Here is a 25,932-nt window from a genome sequence, read left to right as displayed (position 1 = left end):
ATTTTAAACATTTGATTGGACTATAACATGAAGGTCTTATTGCAACCTTTGCATAAGATAATGCCACGAGGACAACTCTTTCACATATTTTATGCCATAATTTATGAATATGGTTACAATATTCATGCATTATTTTTAGATATTTGTGTAGTGATTTTTTATTCTTAAGCTTTGAAGGAAGTAAATAAGATATTTACCATCAATTACTTCCCACCATAATTTGAGCAAATTTTTGCATATAAAATGGATATGAATAAGATGTAAATAAATATATTTACGAGGAGTTACTTATCACCATTATTTATGTTTTCCTTGATATTTATGTAAAAGCAAAATTCTAGATGTGTAGACTTACTATTTTGCAAGTCCATATGCTTGAGTAAACAATTAATTTATCCACTTCACATCTCAATTTATTAATTCCCCCAAATAAAATTGTAAGATTCCATTTGCTAATTAACCACTATTAATTTGACTAACATTAACTAATATAAATTATAATTTTTTATACAAATTTTCTCTTATCATAATTTAACTTAAATGATAGACTAAACTACTCTATAACATTTGTTTAAACAACAATTTATTTTCCTCATTTAAATATACTTTATTCTCAAACAAGAATAACATTCTCCTTGTTCTTTGAGCTTCTGCCATAAATAATCTATGACATCATGGCTTTCACCTTGTTCTTTGAGCTTGTAGAATAAATGATCTATGACATCATGGTGTTCACGTATGTTAAGTTTAGAGGCTTTTATAAATCTAGATATATGTAATGCTTTCCAAAGTTGTACTTTGGTTTCCTCGGTTTATTAGGTAATATATACACTAATAAGTTATTTGTATTAATTTGTATTAATTTTTTTTGGGATGGTTTGACCATTAATTTTTAATGCAAACACATATTCAGTTTTGTTTAAACAAAAAATAAAAAATAATTACTATTGGTCAGAAAAAAAACATTTTAGATTTGTTTAGTATGTTTGCGGAGAGCTTGCACATGGATCTGATTATATACTTCATTAAGTAGATTCTAAAATTACGCTCATGGCAAAGTTACTATTTTGTTTATTAAATTATATTTTTGTAAGGTTTTTACACCTTATTTCTTTAAACTATAGGGCCTGTTCACATTGCATTACATCTGCGACTACCTTAATCTACCCAACCTGCTTCAGATTGACAGGGCTGTTCACATTGCATTACATCTACGACTACTGCTCAGGCTCTTCAGTTCATGGAGCGTTTTTTTTGCAAGCAATGGCTCTATTGTTCATGTTAGATTTAAGTAGCATCTCTTAGGATTTCATAAAAATCTCATGGAAATTCAACTATATTTTTACAAATTATCAAATTTTAGGAAGTTTTTGATTGTGTGAAACAATTTTAACACTCTCAAATTATTTTTTTTGATTTTTTCTCGCCAAATTCCAGCGAGAATTTAGCCCTCCATGAGAAATTATGGCCTCGATAGGCCATGCAAGACTTTATGATGTAAACTTGAAAAAATAAAAAATGAAAGGTTAAACCATTTCTTCTTACTGTACAGTAAAATAAGGCCGAACGAGCGTTTATGGTACCGTGGACCCACAAGGAAGGTAAGATAAAAGGGAAGAGAGTTTCCAGGTAAGTTCTCGAGGGACGATGCCAATACCCACGCAGCACGACATGAAAGAGAATTTCACAGCAATGGTTGTCGGGATGCTCATTATGGTCAATCTCGGCAGAAATGAGACATAACGCCATAAAGCCACGCGATAAGTGAGAACAAGGTTTGCAAAACAAGAGCGCTAATAGCAGCCTTCTTGTGCCGTCAGCGTCATTTTATCCTTACATATATGATATACAGTGCAAAGAGATACGCAAATCGTCATTCTATCCTTATATGATATACGGAGTAAAGAGATATGAAAATCCTCTGAAATCAAATACGCAAATCCTCTGAAATCAAACATTATTTCGGGTAGTCTGAACTCTACATTTTTTTAGTTCAGAGTCATTTCAATTCAAATTGTCAGCCATTCCTCATTAAAATGTATTACAAGACATATATACTCATTCATTGATTAGCATTGGCTTAGAAATCTTATGAATTACATCCACAGGGAGACTCTCATTCGCATTTTAGGCATCTATTCAGACTTCTTCTAAAAACTGCTCAATTTTATGTTTTTTTTGGAGGGGAGCTTCCTTATCTCTGAGCGTAATCTTTGTAATTTTACGTTTTTTGCAGGGGAGCTTCCTTATCCCTGAGCGTAATCTTTGTAGTCGAGAGGTCGATCTAGATCTTATTTTTATTATCGTTCGTCCGCAGTTAAAACTTTTTATGATGCCCGGTTTATTTCAAGTCCAAGTGCGAGGCCACGGCTTCCCGAGTTCTACTAGAGGGTTCAGCGGTGATAAAAATGAAAGAATGCTTAAGCCTTTTGCGGGATGGAATGGACAAGGGTGGGCTAGGTTTTTACTGCGGAGAAATGGAAGGAACCTGTTTCTTAAGAGTCAAAAATCTCGGATTTTATGCACGATTGAGGTGAAATAACATAATTTTGTTATCTGAGTTTATGAATAGTGTTAGGTTTCTTGTTTTTGTTTGGAATTTAAAATTTCAGTAACTTGCAGGCACAACTTGGTATTTTCATATTTTGAAAACCAAATATCTGGGTTCAAGTTAGGAACATATTTCTTTCATAGTAACTTAACCCCTTTTTTTTTTTAACTTAAAATTAAGCTGCCAAAATACGTATGAATACTGAAAAGTGTGAATATATCATTATCACTTTAAAAAATACAGTTTTGTTTATTGTATGTTTTTCAAAAGCAGAATTTTGTTTTTAGATTTATTAAGTTTGTCCTAAAAAATCTACACCCTTTTACAAATTTTATAAAAAAATTCAGATGGTCAATTCAATTGGCCACTTCATGCCAGAAATTCGGTTCCCCAGTGGCTGATTGATCGGATTATCCATGGTGTTTAGTATTTCAGGTCTACGTTTGGATCCATAACAGGATCCATCGTCAGGATTAGTTTCTTTAATTAAATTTCATTAGTGAGCATGAGAAAGAAAGAAGAAGAACATGTGGCTTGAGTGAAATAGAAATTTGAAACAAATGCATGAAAGTAACAACACAAGCTCTACTGCATGATTGCACACATAAAACAACATTGAAAGTTCAGGGAGCAAGAGCTGAATACATAGAAGAACTCTGATATATTATCATAGAGTTCAGAAATCAATCATAGATACAATAAGCTAGGGGCTTCCCTGTCAATCTATGGCGTGTAGTAATGGATGTGTTGTGAAGTCTGGAAAGGATGGAAGAATGTGGTTGCAAAGAGCCCCTGAAACCTGTGAAAAACATTCCAATCTCACAAATAATGGTCCCCAACTATTCCTTATATAAAATGAGAAGAGAGAGAGAGAGAAGGTGCATCCTAGAAGTGGGAGAGAAAAGATGCTCAAACTCTGGGTCAAAGTTAATGAATGGTGTATTAACTCTCCCTTTAAACCACGTGCTTTACTTCACATAGGCAAGTATGCTTGCCTGTGCTAGATACTCCTCTATTAAGTCGCCCTCTATCAAGAATATGATGAATTTTCTACAAGATGCACAGTAGAATACAATTTTCTGCTAGATAGTTACTTCCTAATGATTTCCGCACACAGTATTCTCACTGATATCATTTAGCAATTACACTTCAGAAAATCTCAACAGTAAATGCAGCGGAAACAGTACAGATCAGAGAAAGACAGCCATGCACAATAGAGACAACAAATTTACCCTTGGGAAACTCAAACTTGGGAGAAAATCAAACAACTTTTCTTCTAGGAGAAATTATTCTTTAGCAAGGTTTACAAATCAATATTTTGTCTAGAAATCTGTGCCAATACCCAAGTCAAAGTACTAGACAAATATGGTCAAACTCCATCAGGTCAAGGCTGGTCAAACTGCCAAAAATAACCATAAGTCAACGCTGGTCAAAGTGCCCAAAATCTGTGGTCAAACCAGCCTGGTCAAACTCAGACCTGTGGTCAGCGCTACAGTTAAATTTGGCTCTGTGGCTCTTGCGGTAAACTGTGGTTGACTGCGGCTCCTGCAACTTGGTCAAATGTGGTCAAACTCGGCTCTTGCAGTTTGGTCAGCTGTGGTCAATCTCGGCTTCTGTCGTTCGGTCAAATGTGGTCAACCTGCCCTCCTTCAACTTTGTCAAAGTCAAGTCAATTCGACCTCCTTTTGTCACACGTGCTACTACTCTAGACGAGAGACGATGTGATGATGAATGATCAAAATGAAGCGTTACATCATGTATATATGCATGTTGAATGGGTTGAATTTTGACGAAGAGACACACCCTTTCATGGTGGGGTTGACTTTGCCCTTTTTGAACCTACATGATGCCCAAAAAATAAAATTTTAATTTTAATTTTCACAATTCTTCTAGGCCGACTTAGGTGACCTCTTGGCATGCGGGAATACCTCCCGATGCTACCTAAAAATCAACACTTCCTCTTAGCGAGGGAGATATTCTCCTTCGCTGCAACAAATTTCCCCTTAGCTAAAATTTCTCCTTCATAAGAAAAATTTATGAGCTTGCTATGTTGATGCATGTTTAAAACTCACTCCGTCCTGGAGCAGGCAATGTGACTCCTCACATGCACGCCTATAGTCACATGCATGTCTATAGATCACTCCATCCTAGAGTAGGCAATGTGAGTATCTTGGGCCATTTACCCCTGGCCAAATTAGCATGGCTCAGCCAAAGTCCATTATGGCTCCTCAGGTAAATGTATCAATCTCCTTTGGTGAAATCAGCATGACCCAACTAAGCTTCTCAGGAGAAGATATGCTCCGTCCTGGAGTAGGCAATGTGACTCCTCACATGCACATCTATAGTCACATCCATGTCTATAGATCACTCCATCCTAGAGTAGGCAATGTGAGTACCTTGGGCCATTTACCCCTGGCCAAATTAGCATGGCTCGACCAAAATCCATTATGGCTCCTCAGGTAAATGTATCAATCTCCTCTGGTCAAATCAGCATGACCCAACTAAGGTTCCTTATGGCTTCTCAGGAGAAGATATGCCCTTGGACCATTCACCCTTGGCGAATTGGCCCAACCAAAGCCCTTTATGGCTTCTCAGTTGAATTACATCTATATCCTTTGGTCAAATCAGCATGACCTAACCAAGTCCTTTTAGCTTCTTAGGAGAAGATTTGTCCAATCCTGCAATTGCCCTGGGCCATTCACCCCTGGTCAAATCAACATGACCTAGCCAAAGTCCTTCATGGCTACTCAGGTGAATGTATCTATCTTCCCTAGTCAAATCAGAATGACCCAACCAGGTTTGTCTGGCTTCTAAGGGGATGGTTTGCCTGACCCTGCAAAGACATCAACACTCCCTCTCAACAAGGGAGACATTTTGTTGTTGGAAATACTGAGAGGGCGGGTGAATCAATGTTTCTTTCAATTGTTATTTTATGCTAGTTAAGATTTTTATCACAAAATAAACCAGAACACAAGAGATAGAACATAAATAATTTTATTGATAAAAAAATAGTGAGGACTCCAATCCTCTTTTACAACGAATTCTTTTACTTTTCAAGGCTCCAACCTTGAGTGAGGACTCTAATCCTCTATGCAAATCTAAGCTCCAACTTAGTCAATTTGAGGACTCCAATCCTCTTAACAATCCAAGATCCAACTTGGTCAACTTGAGGACTCCAATCCTCTTAATCAATCCAAGCTCCAAAAACTTGCTAGAAAAACAATAGATTCAAGACTCACTTCAACAGGTTCCAATACTTCTCCAACAAGGTCTTCAAATGCCTTCAATAGTGCTTCCAAGATACCCTTCAATAGTCCTCCAAATTGCTTCAAGATTGACTCCAATAATGCTTTCAAGGTTGCCTCCAATAGTGCTCCAAGTGTAGACAAAGATACCTGCTCTATATTAGCTCAACAAGTCTTCAATGAAGCTGCTCGGTTCTCCACAATAAATTTGCTCCAACATAGTCTTCAAGTCAACACAAAAGTTCTTCAATGAGGCTACTCCAATAATAGCTTCAAGGTCTTCAAATCTCTGCTCTAAAGAATCTTCATTATACTCTCAAAAACTATTCCAAGGATGTCACTGGTCAGCTCCACAAGAGGCGAGATAGGAGTCTGCTCGAAGACCAAGTAGGTCTGCTCAACATGAGTGATCCAATAAGCCCAAATACCTGCTCCTTCTCAAGTTCAAGTCTCCTCTAATGAACCCAGAGGTCTGCCATTGAAGGTGGGCTGAAAAACTACTCCAAGATGAGTTCAAGGTTTGCCAAGTAGGTCTATTGATCCAACAAGCCCAAACCCCACTCCTTTCCAAATCATGGTCTGCTCCTAATAAACCAGAGGTCTGCTCCTAATAAGGTCAAGATCTGCTACACAATTCTGAGGCTGGTCGAGCTGTGTTAAGAGCTAATTGTCACAGAATTGAGCCACAGAAATGGCTGAAGTTTGAGCACAGGTCGAACCATAGTTTGGTCACAGACACGAGCCACAGAGGGGGTGAAACAGAAGGCTGAATGTCTGCTCTTTGCTCAGATATATCTACTCCAAGAGAGGCCGAGAATCTGCTCCAAGATGTCTGCTAAAAAGGCCGAACTTCTGATCCAAAAGGAGGCTAAAAATTCAACGAATCCATGACAAGGAATATTCAAAAAAGAGTAACCAAAATTTCCAAGAAAAATCAGATCCAAGAAACCCAAAAACAAATTCTTCTTTTAGCTTGCCACCAAGTTCATGAGTTATGAACTTCTTCTCTTCACTTCAGATCGAATGCTTGTCTTCCTTGCTTTGGCCGAGTTAGATGGTTGGAATGAAGAGTCACAACTTCTATTTATACTTGTTCAACCCTATTTTGAATAGACACATATTTTGGGAGAGGGGCTGACTTATGCTCATGTAGGCCGACCTGTAGAGGAGGTCAAACATTGATTTTTCCCCATTAAAAAATCATTTCTCCTCATTGAAAGGAGTGAGGAGGCATGCTATAGCTCATTGGAAAGGGCTTGGAGTCCTCAACAAGCCTAAATAATTATTTCCTTGAGCTGGTGTCTCCTTCGACATTAAAACAAATATTTGACCAACAATCTCCCCCTTTGTTATTGATGGCAACAACCTACTCACATGTTGCTCCCTTTGTCATTGTATTCATGTTACCCCCCCTATAATCGTGCTGCTCCCCTTGTCACCGTGCTACTCCCCTTTTCATATTCTCCCCCTTTGACATCAATAGCAAAGGGATGCTCTAATGGGATGCAAGAGAGATGACCCCCATCTTTTGACAAAGATGTTCAAATGCTTCTCGAGGTAGGGGTTTTGTGAAGATATCTGCAATTTGTTCCTTAGTGTTGACATACTCCATTTTGATGTTCTGCTCTGCAACCTATTCTTGGAGGAAGTGATACTTGATTGGGATATGTTTTGTCTTCAAATGCATGACTAGATTCTTTGAGAGGTTGATTGCACTGGTGTTGTCATAGTAGATGGTGATAGGTTGATTTGTTTCTATGTTGACATCCTTCAAGGCTTCCTTCATCCATAGGATTTGTGTACAATAATCTGCTGTTGCTATATATTCAGCTTCAACTGTAGAGAGGGATATAGATGATTGTTTCTTGCTAATCCAAGACATAAGACAATCTCCCAAGAAGAATGCATTCCCATTGGTACTCTTTCGATCATCAATGCTTCCTGCCCAATCTGCATCAATATATGTTGTCAAGGTAAGATTTGTGCTCTTAGGGTACCATAGTCCAAAATCAAGAGTGCCTTTCAGGTATCTGAGTATTCTCTTTACAACTAGCATATGAGATTCCTTAGGGGTTGATTGGAATCTTGCCACCATTCCTACTGCCTGCATGATGTCTAGTCGTGAAACTGTTAGATATAAAAGTCCTCCAATCATTGATCTGTAAAGAGTAGCATCCACCATAGGAGATTCGTCATCCTTACTTAGTTTGCAACCTATAATCATAGGTGTGCTCACAATAGCACATTCTTCCATCCCAAATCGCTTAAGCATATCTCTAAGATATTTTTCTTGTGATATGCGTATACTTGCTTTGGTTCGAGTTACTTGAAGTCCAAGAAAGTAAGACAACTCACCAATCATCGACATTTCAAATTATTTTGACATGTTTTGGGTGTTGAAAATGTAACTATGGTCGATACTATTGTACTTTATCATTATGTATTTATTGTAAAATTGAAAAAGAAGAAAAATAAAATTATTTTGAAGCATGGGTTTCATGCTCATTTATTTATTTATTAGGTAAAATCCTCCATTGTAGGCTTCTAGGGTTTCTCTGGAGTCATTAGAGTCATTGTCATATTTATTAGACCCTTCTTGGGCTTTTGTATCATGTAAAGAAAAATTACTTTGAGTCAAATCAATCGCATTTCACCTCCTCACCAAGTCGGCCCTGCCTTGATGAAGTCGGCCCAGCTTAGGGCTATTCGACCTTGTGGAAGCAGTATAAATAGAAGGAGAACTCGACTTATTTGGCATCAATCCATTAACAAGTTCGATCTGCAGTGCAGGAAGAGAAAAGAAGTGCAAAGTCAAGGACAAAAAGGTTAAATCAAAGGAAGGACAAAAATCAAAGCATTGGGACATCTTCTCTCTCACAGTGCGAGTTTTCTAGGGTTTCTGGGCAAATTGCAGGGGCCAAAATTTCTGTAGTAACTGCATGTTTGAAATTCTGAGCTGCAGGGGGGCTGAAATTCCAGATTGAAGCAATTTTGAAGGAAGTAACTCTTGTTGAATTTGACAGTGTTTGTCTACTTGGAAGGAGGGATGACTTGGTGATTGGAGGAGGTCTTTGTCTTCGTCAAAAGGTCTTGGATTGTCTCACTTTGACTTGGTTCGATTATAGAAGAAGAGTTTGACTAGGTTTTCCCTTGGCTGAGTGCCTACATCTTGTGTCTCTTGTTCTTGTGATCTTCATGCATTTTTGATTTAGTAATTGCTTGATGAAAGACAACATATTAAAGAAGAAAAGAAGCCAACACAAATCACAAATAATTATCAAGAAAAGAGGAATCATAACCCTGATAACTATATGCATTGATTTCTCAACATGGTATTAGAGCTAAGAAGGAGGATCACTTTGTTGGCTACCATTTGAAGGAAGGAAAGCACCCTTGGAAGGAAGATCTCTCTCATCTATGGCAAACTATTTGAAGATGGAACTCAAAGACCCTTAAAGATCTCTTGGAAGTTGCAAGAAGCTTTGGTGTCAAGATCATCTACAATCTATCTAGGAGAGTCAAAATTGGAGGATTCGTAGTTGCACTTACAGGTACATTTGATGATGACAATGCTTGGATCATTGATAATGGAGCCTCAAGCCACATGACAAGAGAAAGTGGACAACTTCAAACCTTATGATAAGGACCATCATCTCATTCAGTGGAGCTTGGAGACAACAATAGCTATGTAGTCAAAGGTTTTGGATCTACTTCATTAAACCTAGAAGATGGTGGAAAGTTTCACCTTAACAACATTCTCTATGTCCTAGGTTTGAAAAAGAATTTACTTTCTATTTCTTGTCTAGAAGATAAAGGAGATAGGATTGCCTTTATAGATGGAAAAGTTCTTGTTTGGGGAAGGGACTCTAATATTGAAAAATATAGGGTTATTGGGATTCGTGAGGGGAGGTTGTATAGACTTCTAACACCTCCTCCTCAAGCTCTTGTTCATATGGATATTAGTCCCTCTGAGCTTTGGCATATAAGATATGGACACCTTCATTATAAAATATTGCCCTCCCTAAGTCAAATGGTGAAAGACATCCTCAACTTAAAGGAGGACCATGAAGGAGTATGTAAGGGATGTGCTTTGGGAAAGAATACAAAGAAACCATTTACAAGCAGTGACACAAGGTCTAAAGAAGTATTAGACCTCATTCATTCCGATGTGTGTGGACCAATGGTAGATAAATCTCTTGGAGGCCATCTATATTATGTGACCTTCATTGATGATCACTCTAGAAAAACTTGGATTTATCTTCTCAAATCTAAGGATGAAGTTTTTGAAAAGTTCAAAGAATTCAAATCAAAAGTGGAGATCTTGACAGAAAGGAAGATAAAAACCCTTAGATCCAACAATGGTGGTGAGTATACATCTAAGGAACTCATAGCCTTTTGCAAGGAAGCAGGTATTAAGAGGGAGCTCATAGTTCCCTATAATCCTCAACAAAATGGAGTAGCAGAGAGAAAGAATAGGACCATTGAAGAATGCATAAGAACCATGATATATGACCAAGACCTTCCAAAATTCTTATGGGGAGAAGCAACTATGACAACAATATACATACAAAATAGAAGTCCTCATAGAATTCTTGAAAATATGACACCGGAAGAAGCATTCTTAGGGAAGAAACCATATGTAGATCATTTTCGTATTTTTGGATGCCCTGCCTACATTCATATTCCAAGGATAAAAGAAAGAAGCTAGATTCTACTAGTATGAAGGGTATCTTTGTCGGTTATAGTCTTTCATCAAAGGCTTATAGAATCTACATAAAGGAAGATTGTCAAATTGAAGTTAGTAGAGATGTCATATTTGATGAAAGCTTTGCATACAAAAAGTCCAAAGATATTCCCGTTGAATTCGATGAAGAAGATATACCACTCTTTGAAGAAGAAGAGCAACATGACAAAGCACCTACAAATCAAGAAGAAGAAGGACCAAGTGAACCCATTCAACCTACAATCATTCCCGAAGTAAAGAAGAGGCCAAATTGGTTAAAAGCTACACTTGAAGATGTCGAAGGACATGGAGCAACAAAAGATACTTTTAGACAAAGCAAGAAACCAAAGAGGTACTCTGGATATGCAGCTTATATGTCGAAACTAATTGAAGTAGAACCAACCACATTTGAACAAGCCGCTCATCATGATGAATGGAAGAAAGCCATGCAAGAAGAATATCAATCAATCATGAAGAATGGGGTTTGGGAAATTGTTCCTAGACCTAGTGACAAATCTGTTGTCACCTCTAAATGGATCTACAAAATCAAACATGTTGTTGATGGGAGCATAGATAAATACAAAGCAAGATTTGTAGCAAGGGGTTTCTCTCAAAAGGAAGGTGTGGACTATGAAGAAACATTTGCTCCTACAACCAGGTACACTACCATTAGATCCTTGATTTCTTTAGCAGCTACTATGGGATGGAACATCCACTAGATGGATGTCAAAACAACTTTCTTGAATGGAACCATAGATGAAGAAGTGTACATTGAACAACTAGAAGGTTTTGAGATACATAGCAAGGAATCTCACGTCTGCAGGTTGAAGAAAGCTCTATATGGCTTGAAACAAGCACCTAGAGCTTGGTATGCTAGAATGGATGCCTATCTTTTAAGGATTGGATTTGTCAAAAGCTCTGCAGACCCAAACCTCTACATCAAAGTAGTAAAGAATGAACCAATCATTATTCTGTTATATGTGGATGATTTACTTCTTATAAGTGTGGAGCATAGAATTCAAGAATGTAAGAAGATGTTGGCAGCAAAATTTGAAATGAAAGATCTAGGACTTATGCATTACTATTTGGGCTTGAAAGTTTGGCAGAAACCTGGAGAAATATATCTTGGTCAAGGAAAGTATATCTTCAAGATTCCACAAAAGTTCGATATGATGGATTCCAAGCCTATGACAACTCCAATGATCATCAACTTAAAGAAATTGATAAGTTCAAACTCTAGCCTCGTTGATCTCACATGTTATCGTTAATTGGTTGGCTCATTGATGTATTTGGTGAATACTAGACCCGATATATGTTACACAATGAATGTTCTAAGTCAATTTTAGTTGGAACCACGTCTCATGATCATTGGATAGCTGCCAAGCATATCTTGAGGGATTTGTGTGGGACTATTCATCATTGTCTAAAGTATGATGGAGAAGCACTACTAGTGGTTGTTTTAGTCTGGGATTCGCGATGATTTCTTGGATAAGTTGTAAACAAGATTTGGTTGCTTTGAGTAGTGCAAAGGCTGAATATGTTGCTGCTTGTGAAGTTGGAAAAGAAGCGGTTTGGCTAATGAAGCTTCTATAAGATTTCTTTGGAGGGCCCTTGGATCCCACAGTTATAAATTGTGATAAACAAAGCAACATCAAAATGTCTGAAGACCCCGTGTTCCATTCCAGAACTAAGTATATCCATAATAAGTACCACTATATTAGGAGTTTAGTACAAGATGGGGTTGTGAAGCTGCAGTATGTTTCGACAGAGGAAGAAGTAGCTGATATGTTGACGAAATATCTCCCCAACAAGAAGTTTGCATATTTTAGAAGCATGCTTAGATTGGTGGATATCTTTGATTTGGTTGAGAGGGAGAGATGAGTACGATACAATTGGCCGTATGATGGTAAATGGGAGGACATCTTGGCCTGGTTAGTGTTGATATCTCAGTTATAGTTTGGCCTTGATGATGTCTAGATCCCGGTGTGGGAGGGTATCTTAGTCTTGTGGAGCTCCATTTTAGTGTTTGACCTTGATGATACCTGGATCCTTGAGGGTTGGTGTCTTGGCATGAAGGCCTAGATGGTATCTATATCTTGTTGGATTGATACCAGGGCTGTAGCTTGATGGTACCTATAGTGGCAAGTTGCCTTGATGACACCTTAGTCCCTATTAGTGTCTTAGATCCTTGTATTAGTGTCTTGAAAATGACACTTGGATCCTTGAGTTGATGGACCCTTGAAATAGTGTCTTGCAACTTAGATCTTTGATGTGTTGGATACCTTGGCAGTTTGGTATCCCTAGCATTGCGTATGCTGATACTCTTATGTGAACGTGTCAATTTGAGTTCATCCTTGTACCTGTTTGTACAATTATGAATACCTCCCTAGTTAAGAGGGAGTGTTTAAAATGTAACTATGGTCGGTATTCATAATTACTATTGTATTTTATCATTATGTATTTATTGTAAAATTGAAAAAGAACAAAAAGAAAGTTATAGTGAAGCATGGGTTTCATTCTCATTTTATTTATTTATTAGGTCAAAGCCTCCATTGTAGTCTTCTAGGGTTTCTCCCGAGTCATTAGAGTCATTGTCATATTTGTTCGACCCTTCTTCGGCTTTTGTATCATGTAAAGAAAAAATACTTTGAGTCAACTCAATCATATTTCACCTTCTCACAAAGTTGGCATTGCCTTGATGAGTTGACCCAGTTTGGGGCTATTCGACCTTGTGGAAGCAGTATAAAGAGAAGGAGAACTCGACCTATTTGGCATCAGTCCATCAACAAGTTCGATTTGCAGTGCAGGAAGAGAAAAAGAAGTGCGAGGTCAAGGACAAGAAGGTCAAATCAAAGGAAGGACAAAAATTGAAGCTTTGGGGCATCTTCTCTCTTACACGTGCGAGTTTTCTAAGGTTTGTGCAAGTTGCAGGGGTCAAAATTTCTGCTAAGTACACCAGAGAATACACCCCAACTGATGTGTGATTAGTCTTGCAATTTTGCCCTAGAACAGTCCGCAAAAGGGCTTTAGTCTTCCACGAATAACCTCGGAAAATGTTCTGCAATTTTTTTATGCCCTTTGTATAAATCAGACCGCAGATAGATCCAAGAATTAGCCTCAGGCGTGAGCCCTTGGAGGGCTGAAAATGCCATGGTTTCAGATCTCAGAAAATTGCCATGTCACAACGAAAATTCTTTACACAGGATCTCAGAAAAATAGGGGCGAATAGCCTCAAGGAGCCTGAGCTGATTTAGACAAAAACCAATGAAATTTTTTCAAAACTAACTCGGAATTTCGACCTCCAATCTTCAGATTTGCTTGACTATACTAGGCCATAGAGCTTGGATGAAATCACAAAATATTAGGCATTGAATTCATATCTTTTGTGGAGGATCTGAGCCTACTTTTATAGTGATTGAATGGTCACAAATAAGGGGGCCGACCTCATCCCAAAAGTAGGGAAGCTGACTTTAGATTTGAAATTCAAATTTTGAATTTTAAAATTTCATTTTGGAGCCAAAATTCCCAACATGAACAACCTTTAGGACCGACTTTAATTTAAATTTGATAATATATCCTTGATAACATCTCCCTTTGAATTTGACTAGGATAGGCCTTTTTAATTTTAATTTCCTTGTATAATATAAAATTGCTTGTAGCATCTCCTTTGGGTTTTCTTGACCAAAAAATGGGGTTTCAACTTCGAGAAGCCATATCTCCTCAATTGAGAGGACCCACGTGATGTGCCACCTACTATTGGAATTGGCACAATCAGGAGAATCAAATGAAGATGGTTACATAAGCAAATTCACCGATCTTCATCCTCAAAATCTTCAACAAGTGTAGGGCGTCTAGGGGTTCCCAGGGATTCTTGTCATTTGGAGCTTCCAATCAATGCAAACTAGATGAATACTGACGTTGGCATCAATGACAACACCATTCAACAAAGCGCAGATGAGGCCAAGTTGTGGAGAGAGGATGATTTATCCAGTGGGCTGATTTTCTCGAGTGCAAAGGGGTTGTACGAGGAGGAAAGGAGAGGGTCGATTTGTTGGTGGTGAAGGCCGAATTTCTCCAGGGCTAAATTCTCTAGCAGGTCAGTTTTTTGGTGGGCCAAATTCCTTGGGTTGAGTTTTTAGTGGGGGCCAAGTCACATGTTCCAACAATGCATTTTTTCCGTGTATTTTTCCCTTGTGGATCTAGGCCTAGATTTTCCCGAGGATTTTAATGAAGGAAAATTGTTATACTTATTGTTGTGATGTGACTGATCTCTTTGATTTTATTTTTTTCGCTGCAAATATTTTATTTGAGAAGTTAAATGCCAATGATTTTATTTTCATAGCAATTCAAAATATTTATAATTTTATGGGAATAAATTGTTGAGGTATAAATAAATATGGGCTAGTATTGGAAATTTAACACATAATTGCCCATTTCATGTGTTTTTGGAGTTTTATCTTCCCTAAAAGGGCATGGCGTCATACTAGAGAGGAGCTTTGACCCATAGTTGTGGGCTTTTAGTGGTTTATTTTATTGTGTTGAGCAATTGGGTTGGTTTGTAACCCATTTTCTTCATGTACACTCAAAATTAAACTTGTCATATGGCTTTTAGGCTAATTATTGAGAGTGACTGACCTCATATAAATATAGGATCACTCATTTGTATCTTTTCATCATCACTCACGAATTTCGGCCTCCTTTAGAGAGCTTGACTTAGTCATGTGTAACTCGCTCGACTTAGCCATGTGTAACTCGCTACTTGCAGAGATGTGATCTTATTGTAGCTATTGCTATTGGAGGTTGATTTTGTCTTGGAGATGCCTTTTTGGGATTGAAAGAAGGCTATTTCATGGAAGAATTGTAAGTTTAATTGCATATTTATATTGTTTTTCATGTGATTAATTAATGCTAGGGTTCTTCTTGTTCCATGTTTAATGCATATTATTTAAAGAAAATTTTGGTTGATTGTTGCATGTTAAATTTATGGAAAATCTTGGGACTCAACCAATTGAGCTAACCCTTTGGGCTAGGGTTTTCCCCCTTACTCCAAGCATTAATTCAATTTTGCTTAAATTTAGCCCTAAAAACTCCATCACCCAAGTAGGAATAGCCTAATAGGCACTTGGAATCCTTATGTTGGTCAAACACTACAAAAACTTCAATACTTTTCTTCCTTTTATTTTTCTAAGTTCTTCAAGGCAAGCTGCTACGGCTATTTTGTAGGGCTAATTTCAATTAGGGCCTTTTTGGATGGACATTGGAGCTTAAGAGACTTGTATTTTACCTTGTCGAACCTTTTCACTCAAAATCTAGCATTTTACCTAGTTAAATTTGCCCTAGAATGTCATGTCCCCATTTTTATCCTTCTTCATAGTGCAGCCAGGGTGGATTTCCAGGGCAGGAGATGGCCAGGTCAGTGGAGCAGGTTTATGTCATTAGGGTTTCCGATGGAGTTTTGCGGAGTTTTTATGGGATTTGATGGCATTCGCTTGGCATATTCCATCATCTGCACAGTTTGCCTTTTGTTCCGTCGCATTCCGACAACTTTCAGAAATCAACATTATTATTGGGCATAACTTAATTAATTATGCTCGAGGTGGCATTCCGAGGAGATTAATTGGTGGAACACCTTAGTGTAATAGCTCGTTGGAACTAGAACGGGAAGATCTACAAGATGGGATGGTTAGATATGAGTTTTAGTGGCCTGAGGAGACATGGTGGCCAATTTACCCTTTTCCCGCATTAAAAGAATATTTTAATTGAAATAAAAGAGGGAAAAGTGCTCCATGATTAAAATAATAATAAAATAGAAGGTTCTAGAGGAGTCCATCAAATCTATAAAAGAAGAGGAGGAGACCATTGGAGGACAACTTGGTTTTGATATTGTTTCTTATATGTGAGGTTGAGAACCCGGTTCTCTACTCCAATAGTAGCCCTAAGACGGAAACCCTTTGGTGATTCAGTGAGAGTGGGCGAGCACCCATCTCATCCCTTGGTGAATCCATTCAGGGTTCACAGGTTGCAGTGTATTGGTTTTTTAGTTTGTTTTGGAGGCCGATTGCGACATTATTGTAGATCTGTCTGAGGCCATTTATTTGAGCGATATGGGTTGTATTTGCATGTAAACCCCAGTTTTTCTAATATAATAAAGATCAGAATTTCCTGTTCATTGCGTTATGAGATTGCAGTGTTTTATTTGCTTATTTTTACATGGCAATCTTCTATTAAATGTATGACATATTTTATGTGAAGAGCTTGTTCCAAAAATTGTTGATTTGGGACACTACATAGAACTTAGAAGGGCCGACATCATTCTCCCCAAGTAATTTGTGCTCTAGAAAGTTCCTAACCCTAGCTAGGGTTTCAACTTAAGGCTTAATTTGATGGTTTGCTTTCTCCTTTGTTGATCATATCAATTGCAAACCCTTTCTTGGGTGTTTGTAGGCCTAGATGTTCCTTTGTTGATCTATTTCTTGAAGCCCTAGGTCACATGTGCCTCTTTTAGGGCTTGTCATATTATACACTGCTCTTGTATAAAAAGAATCACGTCTTGTCCATTGAGGAGTATCTTTATCTAGTCTACATTTACATCACCTTGAGCCATATAACCTGGAATATCCTTTAGGTGATCACCGTGAAGGCTCCGTTGTGGTGCAATTTCATTAAAGAGCAAGAGGAATATTGTTTAGATTACAGTGGCATCTCCCTCATTTTTGCAACAAGGTCTGGCCTTTGCTTCGTGAAGCCTTTCATAAGGCCTGCTAGATTTTGAGGCAGCAGTGCCGTTCTAGCATCTTGTCGGACCTTTGCAAGGCTGCTAATGTGTGCGGTAACAAGTCTCATTTCTTTAACTACTTTTGGAGGACGAATGCTGACATCAATTGTTAGGAAAAGTACCTATTCTCTTGCATTGCAGGAAGTGACAGGTAGAGATCTCTATGACTGCAAAACAAATTCCCATTCCCACAGATTTTTCACACTATGATATCCTTAGGCAAATCGTGAGGGATTTTGTGGTTGTGAACAGGGAAGAAAAGTTATCTTTCCTATCACAGATTTATGGCTCATATTCCTCTCAACGTTGTCTAGGTGTGCTTTGGCATATTGTTGCATCGTTGTCTGTTGAATTATCTTTTCCTTTCCTTTCATTTTTTTGTTAATGAGAAGGAAGATTCCTTAACCAGTTTTGTGTTATAGTTTTCCTGATATTCTTTCAGGTCCCATTAATCATATTTGGTTATTTGTGGAAACTTATTAGTATAATTTCATTCTTTCTTCCAGGTCTGCTCTCTGTTTTGAGTGACAAAGTTTACAAGAGACAGGATTCCAATGTTTACAATACAGTTTCTTTAATGAACAATTAAAATGCTACGTTTGGTAGAAAGAAGTTAAACGGAAGGTTATACCAGCATATCGATTGTTAGCTTGATTGCAAAACTGATCAAGATCTGGTCCTTAATCACTTCCTTGATATATCTCCTTTCAAAACCAATGTTTGTGGTTTATGTTTTAAATTTTGTGTAAATACAATATGCATTATCTTTTTCAAGGGAAACATTATTTCTCGTGGAAATTTTTGGTTAATGTTTTATTTGAATGATATCTAGTTCATATTCTCAATGCCTGTCCAAGAAAGATGATGGTCATTATTAATCTGCTAAAGCCAGGACAGAGGGTCATCAGATTTAGAAAATGTGCACCATTGCTTGAGAACACATTTTTAGAGCAAAATGGTACCCATATTTCAACTGAATGGAAGGCTGTCCCAGACATTTGGAAGACAGCAGCAGAGCAATTTGGAGATCGAACTGCCTTGGTGGACCCTCATCATGATCCACCTACCCAGATGACTTACAAACAGGTACTATTTACTAGAGTTCTTCTAAAATGCTAAAATGCTCTTTGTAACGAACGTGAAAGTGCAAGACATAATGATTGCCTGCATTATTTTCAAAGGAATTTCATGATTATAGCCCATCTCATTTCTAGTTTCTTAAGTTCTTCTCACTGCAAGTTAAAATAAGAAAATCTGATCACTTTTTGGCACTTTATCGTATTCTGTTTCAGAAAGAATTTCATGACAGAAATATGTCTACAAGTCTATCTTATGGTTCTTAAATACTAGAAACAAAGAGAATTTGAAGCTGCAAACCTCATGATTTTTGTTACACGGGAATTAGTCTCGAACTAGTAATAAAAAGAACAACGATGAGGATTTCATCTCACTTTGCTTGCAGTGAGGGTTTCCTCGATTCCAATTATTTATAAAGTCCTACTTTTAGGCACGAAGGATTATACAATTAGAATGTGTGTTTACCAGTTACATGCCTGAGAAGTGAACTCAAGACAAACGACTCTGTTGAGGTTTCCATAATGCATGAACATTTAAATATTCCACTCAACTGTTGCAATTTCCAAACTTTACACTATCCAAAAGAACACTATCTCATTGTTGGAGGATAATCGTTTTGCTTAGAAACTTTACCATCTGGATCATTCCTAATGGAAATGGTACTGTCAAAATTTCAGCTTGAACAGAAAATTTTGGATTTTGTGGAAGGGTTACGCACTGTTGGAATACTTCCAGATCAAAAAATTGCTCTTTTTGCAGACAATTCATGTCGCTGGTTGGTTGCTGATCAAGGTATATTTAGCCATTTAAAAGTCTGTTATATTTTTGTTCTAGCATATCGAAATTTTGTTATCTATATTTCTTCCTTTTCCATCTTTCTTTAAAATTTAGCAGGGGCAAGAACAAGACATTCTAGAAAGAAAATGAATGCCCATGGCTGACACCATGTTAGTTACTTGCACAGGACACTTACAAATATGTAACACATATGTTATGGGAACTTTTTAAGCACCTCCAAAACTCTATATATTTAAACCCATAAGTGAAATATTCCTTTGTGATTATCTTATTTAAGGTCTATTCTCATAAACATTTTATTTATCTTGTATTCTTGTATGCCTTCTGTTTCTTTGGAAAATCCTGATTTATGTTCATCTTTGTGACCTTTGCATCCCGTCACTCTTGATGTACTCCTGCACTCATGGTTTTTATGACAATGCTAGATACTCAAATTTCTAATTGAGGCATATATACTGATGAGCCCCAAATTTGGTAACATTTTGGGCTCATTTGGCCTAACTACCCTTGTTCAATCCTTCATTTTTCATAACTTATGCATTATTTTTTAGTATGTTTATGTCATTTGTACGAATAAGGGTAGTCACTATTCCTAGGTGGCTAACACGTGCTCATTTCAGGATTTTTTGACACATGTTGAAGCAAAACCGAGCAGACATGGGCTAGGAGACAGCCAAGCTTGGGTTGAGGATTCGTAGGGGGGTTGTCTATGGCATTAAATAGCCTCCCTCGGGATCTTCACCCCCAACTCCGAGCTCCAAAGGCCACCAAAACCGGATCTAGAAGGCAGCCAAGCAGATTTCTTGGAAGGAGCTGTTCACTCACAGTTTGGGCAGCCAAGTCCCATAGATTTAGGAGGCCAGCTAGGGCCTCGTAGTGTATAAATGTTAAGGCTTCAGCGTTCGAAAATGACTTTTGGGAAAACTCTTGCATATTCTGCACTACGTGCTGCTAGCTCTGTTTTGTTCTTTTGTAGCCATTGTTGGCATAACTCTTGACTTATGATTATTTTTTGATAATGGGATGCAGTCAGATTTGATATCAGCTCTGAGTTTTGTTTAGGAGCCATAGCTCTCGGGGTTGGGCCCAACTTGAGAGCCTAGGGCCTCCTTCTTTGTATTGTTACCTTTCCTTTCAGCACTGTGATTTTATTTTTATGCATTTGAAACGAAGTTTGTTGAGCTAGATTTAGTTGTGTTGGTTAAGTAGGTCATTGTTGAGGAATAGAATTACTTCAGATGTGTAGAATAGATTGATAAGATAAAGATTGATAAAGCTCCAGAAAAGGGTTGCCTGCACTCTCAGTTTCACCTCTCCCTTATTGGATCAGGGGCTGGAATTGTAGAACCAGTGTTGCTCAACAAAAACACTAGTTTGCTTGACCATGCAATCGTTGGTGAAATGTTTTTCATTTGTAGAAGTTAGTCATGCGTTCAAACCTTTTTAGATGTTCCTTTGATTAAGTGCTGTACATGGTTCTCTTTGAAAATAAAGCTGTTGTTCATTTGTTTCGTTGACAGTTTGGATAGATTAGCTAAGATTTCGATTGTATGCAGGATTTGGTTGATTCAGTTAAGTGCACACCGTGCAGGGCATATCCATCTTTTTCTCATCCACCTAAGCTTTGTCCAGGCCAGCTGCTCCATCTCCTAGTTAGCTTCTTCGTCTCACAGCTACTCTTCTGTCCACGTAACCCTACCTTCTTGTTCTTCCATTGCCTTAGCCTTCCTTAAGACAAGTTAGCTTTCCACATCCTCTCATCACTTCATCCATCAGTCACTGGATCATCTCAGACCCCTACCCTACCTCCCTATCCATTCATGCATCCTCTTTCACTCACCCATCTTCCAGAATCCAATGTTAGAACATCCTGTAGAAATTTCTGAACATCCTGTAGAAATCCCTGAAACATCCTGTAGAACCCCTGCAGACTTCCTATAGAAGCTCACAAGTGAGGTTGCTGGATAGCCAAACTTGGTGAAACTCTCTGGAAGGGTGTTAGGGACTCCTTAGATCCTCTCTGAACCTTCCCAACCTTTTCCAAGCATTTCTCCTCCTTGATCCACCCCTGCACAGTGAAAAGCCAGTTAAAAGCACATGTATGATAATTTTGATAACGTAATCAAAAATACAAAAAGATGTGTTCTTTAGATAGAGATAGCATAGGCATGTGCTTTTTACCTTTGTAGAAGTAATGGCATCTTTTTCAATAGTTTGCATCCTCTCCTTTGCATCAGTAGGACTAGCTGGTAGAATTAGGGTTTGATAGGGTTTATGTTACTCTTTGACCTTCAGTTTCTTTCTGCAAGTAGATCAGCTTCCTTTGAGTTAGCTTCCATCCATCAGGTACAAAGCTTCTTCTAAGAGCTCATAGAAGTTGGCTTGAGCCCTTAGCAGACTTGTGCCAGCTGACCAAGTGACAGCTGCGGCAAGAGCTAGTACTTGTGCATACAGCGCCGTCGCTTCCAAGTTTGTTACGAACCACTGGGTTGATAAGAGTAAAGAAGGGAGTCCTAGGAGTTGCAGCATTATTGCTGCAATACTGGAGCCCACCATATACGTTTAAAAGCGTGACAGAAAAAAATGGATTTACTCAAAATACACCAACAAATATAGTTATCCCCAAAGTTTATAATTGCTCAAGCTTTTTGTTGGAAATACTGAGAGGGGGGTGAATTAGTATTTCACTTATTTTAGTTAATTTTAATCTTCAGAACATTAAAAATAACATAGGCATCAAATCAAACAGAAATCAACATCACAACACCATTCAACAATGCACAACATCAAAGACAGTACACGAGATTTTAGATGGAAACCCTGATGGGAGAAAAACCACCAAACGATTCTTAATATAGGTCTTTAAAGATTACATCAATAGGAAGCTCCAACTTCCAAGATTCTCTAGCTACAACTAGAAGGAGGCTCCAATCCTTTGATTTATCAGCTCCAACTGAAAGGATGTTCCAACACCTTAATTCACCAGCTCCAATTGGAAGGACAATCCAACACCCTGATTTATCAATGCTAATTGGAAGGACACTCCAATGCCCTATTTTTATCAGCGTCGACTAAAAGGATGCTCCAACACTCTGCACAGGTTCCAACCTGCCCTAGCACCACCCAGCTAGCCTGAAGTGTTCTTAGGCTCCAACCTAAAGGAGACTCCAATCTCCGCTTTGCACCACGCTACCACCTTGAAGATAGAGGATAAAAGAATATGATAGATTACACTAGCTATGCTACTCAACCACCAATGCTGCCAATACACTCCAGCATTGCCTCTGCTTCTATCCAATTGTCATAACACAATCACAATGTTGTTGTCAATACAAAAACCTCTTAGAAATACACGCCCAATCTCTTCCCAATACATCAATACTGCCAAACCCTAGCATCATATCAACATTGCTCAGCGATATATGAAACTGATAAACCCTAGTAGAAACAAAAATGCCCTCAATAATGTATTCTTTGGATAACAACTCAACAAACTATCAAGCAACCCTAGAACTTCTAGCCATAAGCAAACCTTAAGTACTAATACAGTCAAACCCTGACATCTTCAGTTTAGGCAAAAAAACCTAGTAGCAACACACATCAATTAATAGCAGCAATATCATCAAGATGATCTAGTCATCGTATTGGTAGCATATATCAAGTTTAAACTGCCAAACCCTAGCATCATACATCAGTTCTGCTCAATACATCAACAACTGCACATTTCACATCTCACATATGTATTCAAACACAGTCAGCCATACATGAGGCCACATTGCTGTCAAATACGAGTCAAATCAATGTCAAACACTTTATCTACATCCGTCTTTGAATTAAGATTGTCCAGCATCTTCCAGAGCTTAATTTGGATAAGTAATGATTCCAAAATGCCAAAATAACCATATAAGACTTTATACTAAATTAACCATTCTACATAATCACACTTTTCAAGTGCGCTTCTACAAAATGGAAATGTTTTGGCACTGGTGTGACAAAATGCTTGGCATTAGTGTGCTAAACATTCGACAAAATGAAAATGACAAAAAAATATTTTATACTTGATAGGGATTGAACGCACAACCTCTTCCATGCAATACTTACGCTCCCAACTGTTGAAGGAAATGTAACTAGGTCCAGTCTTCATAAATGTACTTTTGATATTTGTATTTATCCAAGAAAAGAACTATTATTTTTATGATATATGTCAATAAGTTTCTTGCACATTAGGTCTAGCACATGTTAAAGTGCTATAGGTGAGTCAAAGAGTGAAAAGAAAATGTTGAAGACCTTAAAGGCATGTTACTCTAGGTATAATTATGTATTAGAGTCAAAGAAGACACCTCCAAGCAAAGTCAAGTCTCCTCCAAGCATGTGGCACCATCAAAAGAAGCAATCCGAATTAAATGAGACAAGTCGCCCTGCAATCTACAAGTCGGCCTAAAGGAGGGACATACCTCTATATATAGAGGTTGTCCACTCCTCTAAAGATAACGCATTCACATCTCCGAAATCTGCGAAGTAAGGAGGCAAGAAAAGGGAAGTTGAAGGACGAAAGAAAAGTATCCAAGGGCAACGAAGAAGGAGAAGTCATCACCGAAGAGTTAAGGACTATTTTCTAGGGTCAATACAACCACACGTGCGAGAAAAGGTAGGATAGTCTGCGGTTATATCAGCAGTAAGGTCACAATCACATGTTCATCATTGTTTGGGTTAGAAATTAGGCCTGCAAGGCCTCTCAAGTCAAGTGAAGAAGACTCTCTCTCTATCGAAGGTAAAAGGACCCTAATTCTCTAGGGTACCTCTCACATGTGCGAGAATTAGGGCTGCAGTGCTGTCACACTAAGCCTACCACTATACATCAAGAAGGGACTCAAATGATCAAGAGAAGGAAGGAGTATCCTTAGGTGAAGGATATCACTAAGTACTAAAAGATAAGTATCTCTTTTAGAAGGTCTACTAATAGTGGAAAGAAGAACGAAGTGCCAGAAGGAGGTGGACAAAGTGCTGGGGAAACATAGTACGGAGAAAAGGAAGGACTTGACTTGTGCTTGGAGGATCTTCTATTCAAGGGTCTAGGGTTTGGCACGGTTTGGCACTGATCAAGAAAGAAGCTTCAATAAGAGAAAACTTACCAAAGGGCTTTCCTCTCAAGAGAAGAGAGGTTTTGGCCCTTGCAGAGAGCCAACATCTTGTGTTCTTGTTCTTATGTTTTTGGTAATAGTTTGATGAAGTACACACACATGCATTAATAATAATAAGAAGAAGATTAAGCTAATAAGAAAAAGTAAAAAGATTCCACAAATTGTTATTAAGTTAAGAAGAATCACGCTACACCTAATTGCCCTTGATTCTTCAACACCAACTACATTATACAATGTTCCCTGTAATAGCCTTCAACATAATGAAATATATTATGGTTGATATGGTTTCAAGCAAAGGTGATGGGTTTGATTCCATAATCATTCAATATGTCATACAACTCAACAACTTATCTAATCTGCCAACCTTGCTACACTTCTCATTCAAATTGGATTATTATTGAATTGTCTTCATAGGAAGCATGAGTTTCGATTCGCAGTGGATACAACAACATACTTAGATCGATCAAACCCGATGTATGCTCACTATGTGTCTCTGTCATCGTTTACTATGAATAATTCAAATACTAAGTTGACCCTTACTCCAGGCTGGCATTTTGTTTGACGCAAATGTAACAATGAATTTTCAAACACATATTCACGTGCTTCTTCACGCTCAGACTCACTGCTTGGTCCTTTGCTAGGATCAAACCTCATAGATCGCGCAACTGCCAACCTCTTCTGGTTCAATGGTGTAACCGTTCATCCTCGTGGTAATTCTGAAGGAGTTGCTTATGGCTTCACTCCATTACACTGTTATAGCAAAAAATTCTGATCTAGATGATTCTAGAACCCACTGAAAGTCAAGTTGTTACACTCGAACTGGAGGATATAAAGTCAAGAGCTCTTCGTTACCCCTATACGTTGTCGATCTGCTGAAATGTGTGTGGAACGAAAACTCTCATACTCAGCTTCAATGATCAACTAATGCGATCAACCTGTAACTGTACAACCACACGCAGAGTCCATTCATTTTAGACTTCATTCGACCTTATGAAGTCTTTGCTAGCGTATTAATCCAATCATAGAGCAATGAAGACCGATCACGAATAGAGATGCTATCTTAAATGTCAAGCGCTCCTCGGTTAGGAATGTAAATAGCCATTATGAAAACGAATGAACTCAGACCACATAGATCAACTCGTTGAGCTAGAACAAGTCCACAAGTACTCAAATTAACTAAATGAAGACATCGACCAAAAACACCAAGATCGATCAAATAGACCATCACACATCAACTCAGGGTATTGTATGATTTAGACCCTTTTTATGCCATCTCACTTCTTCATATGCCCACAGCCTCAGAAAAACAAACCACAAAACTACTTTGCAATAGCCAAAAACCCTTTCAATTTGACTCAGAAAAGACCCTCAAGAAAACTTCGGCCCTCTGTTGAAGATAGACATGACTATTCTGGCCTCAATATTTTAGAGAAAAATAGATATTTCCTTGAATCAATTTTTATGGTCTTCTTGAGAAATCCATGTTAAATATATAGAGAAGGGGGCTTCTAGAGGGGCTGACAAGCCTATAAGATCTTGAGGCCGACTTGACAAATTTGAATTTGAATTTTCAATTTTTTGGATATTATGGAGCCAATAATTTAACCACACTTTTGAGGCCC

The 25,932-nt window shown here is 38.0% G+C and overlaps 1 protein-coding gene across 1 annotated transcript in view; it reads left to right on the top strand.

Annotated features, from left to right (window-relative positions):
* The first annotated feature begins 1,752 nt into the window (after positions 1 to 1,752).
* Positions 1,753 to 25,932, top strand: part of LOC149263502 (putative acyl-activating enzyme 16, chloroplastic) — a 325,493-nt gene continuing 301,313 nt past the window's right edge. Inside the window, exons 1-4 of the mRNA XM_089426351.1 lie at positions 1,753 to 1,775; positions 2,237 to 2,533; positions 18,183 to 18,380; positions 19,049 to 19,163. Coding sequence (XP_089282477.1) covers positions 2,330 to 2,533; positions 18,183 to 18,380; positions 19,049 to 19,163 — 517 coding nt within the window. The 5' untranslated portion in view covers positions 1,753 to 1,775; positions 2,237 to 2,329. The remainder of the gene's footprint in view (positions 1,776 to 2,236; positions 2,534 to 18,182; positions 18,381 to 19,048; positions 19,164 to 25,932) is intronic.

The sequence above is a fragment of the Pinus tabuliformis genome, chromosome 6 (assembly GCF_031772625.1).
Source record: "Pinus tabuliformis cultivar Carrire ecotype Pingquan chromosome 6, CPIR1, whole genome shotgun sequence".
Lineage (NCBI taxonomy): Eukaryota > Viridiplantae > Streptophyta > Pinopsida > Pinales > Pinaceae > Pinus > Pinus tabuliformis.
The sequence above is the reverse complement of the archived record's forward strand: the minus strand, read 5'-3'. Positions and strand labels throughout refer to the sequence as shown.